The sequence below is a fragment of the Arachis ipaensis genome, chromosome B07 (assembly GCF_000816755.2).
Source record: "Arachis ipaensis cultivar K30076 chromosome B07, Araip1.1, whole genome shotgun sequence".
NCBI lineage: Eukaryota > Viridiplantae > Streptophyta > Magnoliopsida > Fabales > Fabaceae > Arachis > Arachis ipaensis.
In genome coordinates, this window is record NC_029791.2 from 1,363,005 (window position 1) to 1,365,733 (window position 2,729).

A 2,729-nucleotide genomic window follows, 5' to 3' on the forward strand; every position below is an offset into this window, starting at 1 on the left:
AATAAAAAAAAAAATAAAAAGTTTTACTAATAATAATTTTAATATGTATTCTTAAACTGCATATTAACTAAACCCAAGCATTATTTCTCACAACAAAAGTTTGTCTTCACTTAATTAAACACTTTCCAAATTCAAGAATAAAGAAAGTACGTGAGTCCGAGGTGAGTAGTGTTCATAAATTAATCTTTCTTTTTTCACAAGTTAATCTAGTTGTAGTAGAATTTGTTTATAAATAAACATCAAAATTTTCAGTAAGCAAATAATATTGTTTGATTCCTTTGGACCATTTTTTTAAGTATATAGTATGAAAATTACTCATCCGCCTCTGATTGTTGGTGCTCCAATATTTGTAGAAAGAAAGCTGAAGAATATTATCGGCACAGGTGAAAATTCAGGTGCAGTCGACTTCACGTGAAGTTGATAGCTGAGTGCTGTTAGATGAAAATTTAGCCAAATAAGTCAAATTATCTAACGACTCTTAGTTATCAACTTCACCTGAAATCGATTGCACTTGAGTTTTCACTATCGGCATAATCAAAATTATTAGGTTCATTTCTTTAAATACCTGTGAAATATAAAATTGAAACCTTATTCGATTGTAGCACACTAGCATTGCATATTGCAAACTGCATAAAAAGTAAATATAAAGCAGATCGATGAGTGGTTAGCACACTCATTTGTCTAAGTAAATGTCGAAAGATTTAAATTTTGCTTTGTGTAAGTAATGACTCATTGGACAGAAATAGACTTTTAGATAGAACTCTAATTCGCGGCGAATTAATTATTAGTTTACCAAATTGACCGAATACTGCGGAAAGAAAAAAAAAAACAGAAAGATAAAGAGAAAAAGAACAACACAATCTTCATACACCCACTTAATAATGTTCTTCTTTTTCGGATTAGAATCATGACTACAAACAAAATATCATCATACTATGTTTTGTGGGATCAAATTTTTTACATAATTTAGCTGCAAAAAGATTAAGAAAAAAGGACTCCAATTTTCTAATTTAGGTGCAAAAATTAGTAAAGTGGAAAATGGTAATAAGTCAAGAAATTTAACTAAGATTAGAATTAGGATTAAACTCATCCTAAAAATAGCAGCTTAAGATTGAGTTTCAAGTTAATAGAATAGAAGTAGAAAACAAAATTTGCTACACAACAAGACCTGAAATAATGGCAGCATAAGATTGAAATATCTCTATCAATCACTAAGAACACATTGATCTGCTCCATAATATGCCAATTCCTTCTTTAGTCTAAAATCTTGACATTTGGTAGATCCCATTGAAATATCAATTTCAATTAAATTTTCATCCTCATTTATCTCATTGATTTCTTCTAATAGATCCATTAGACCCTTCTGCTTGAACATGTATTCTGGCAAGAACAACTCTGTCAAATTAGACTCAAATTTTTGCTTAGGTTCCTCAACCAAGTACCTGTTTGGAAGTTTGATTTCAATCAAGCTATCTTCCTCTTCTTCTTCCTCCTCCTCATCAACATCATCAACATCACTATTAGAAATCATGCCATAATTTTCACTTCTTTCTTGATCATTCTCAAAACTACTTGTGCTTTGACTTTCTGAATCTTGATCAGCATGTTGTTCTTCATACTTCTCATCAGCATTGATTTCACTTTCTTTGGTAACATCTCCTAATAATGAAGGAAGTGAAGACTCCAATTTCTTCAGGTTATTATCTTGGACTAAATTCTTTTCATCTATGGACCATTTTGTCCTTGTCAATGTGACAAGAAACAAAGTGGTGAAAAGAGCAACCAGTGTTGTAAAAAGAGAATGAGGAAAGGATTCAAAAACTGAAAAGAAGTATAAGAGTGAAAAGAGAACAAGAACAAGAACAAAAGGTAGCAAAGGACACAGCTTGCAAAAGATTTGTTGAATTGATACTTTCTCCATATTCACTCACTGAAATTTACTTATGTATGTAGAAACTATGGAAAACAAGAGATGAAGATCTATGGAGGAAGAAAATGAAAAAAGAAAAAACATACAGAGAAAGTTAAAAAGTACCTGATTTTTTTTGTTCAAGCTGTAGTCTTTATCTGTGGTAAAATACATGGTTTTTATTAGCATGGGAAAAAGGAATTTGGGGTGCCAAAAAAAGAGCCTTTTAAGAAAAAAATTGATACCATTTTGTAGAACTGTTGCTAAAAATGTTAAAAAAAAAAAGAAAAGGGAAAGCTAAGGAGAAAAAGGTTTAATTTTATCCACAACAAATGTGTGAATAAGATCCAAAGGATCATACCCTTTTTCTTCATTATTATAGCTTCAAACAAGTAGTTGAGATTTGGTGAGTTTTTTAACTCTCCTTTTCTTTTTTCCTACTTCTGAGCAACTGTTTGTTCAATATTTTTCTGACAATTAAAACCAACCTGTTTTGGTTATATATATTTAGTAATTGGTTAATGTGAAACTGAGATGATTATATATCTTGGAGATGGCTATGATGTTTGTTTTTCATCGATGTTTGGAACATAAAAGCATTGGAATTATCGAGTGCATGTGCCATTTATATCTGAGTATCCTTCACATGGCAATATAAGTAGCACAGAAACCTCAAAACAAAACAAGTTTCATTAATTAAACTATTAAAGACACATTGGTAATCTATACCTAAGAATAAGGTCTTTCTTGATTCTCCTTATATTATATTCAGAGTCAAACAAACCAAACTCTCGAATTAATACAATAAATACTTGCATGC

At 30.5% G+C, this 2,729-nt stretch overlaps 1 protein-coding gene across 1 annotated transcript; it reads right to left on the minus strand.

The window, feature by feature from the left end:
- On the minus strand, positions 869 to 2,254 carry LOC107608121. Its single transcript, XM_016310009.2, has 2 exons — positions 1,150 to 2,254; positions 869 to 1,038 (listed from the first exon to the last, which is right to left on the minus strand). Exon 1 carries the CDS (start codon positions 1,919 to 1,921, stop codon positions 1,205 to 1,207), a length of 717 nt encoding a protein of 238 aa, XP_016165495.1. The 5' UTR covers positions 1,922 to 2,254; the 3' UTR covers positions 869 to 1,038; positions 1,150 to 1,204.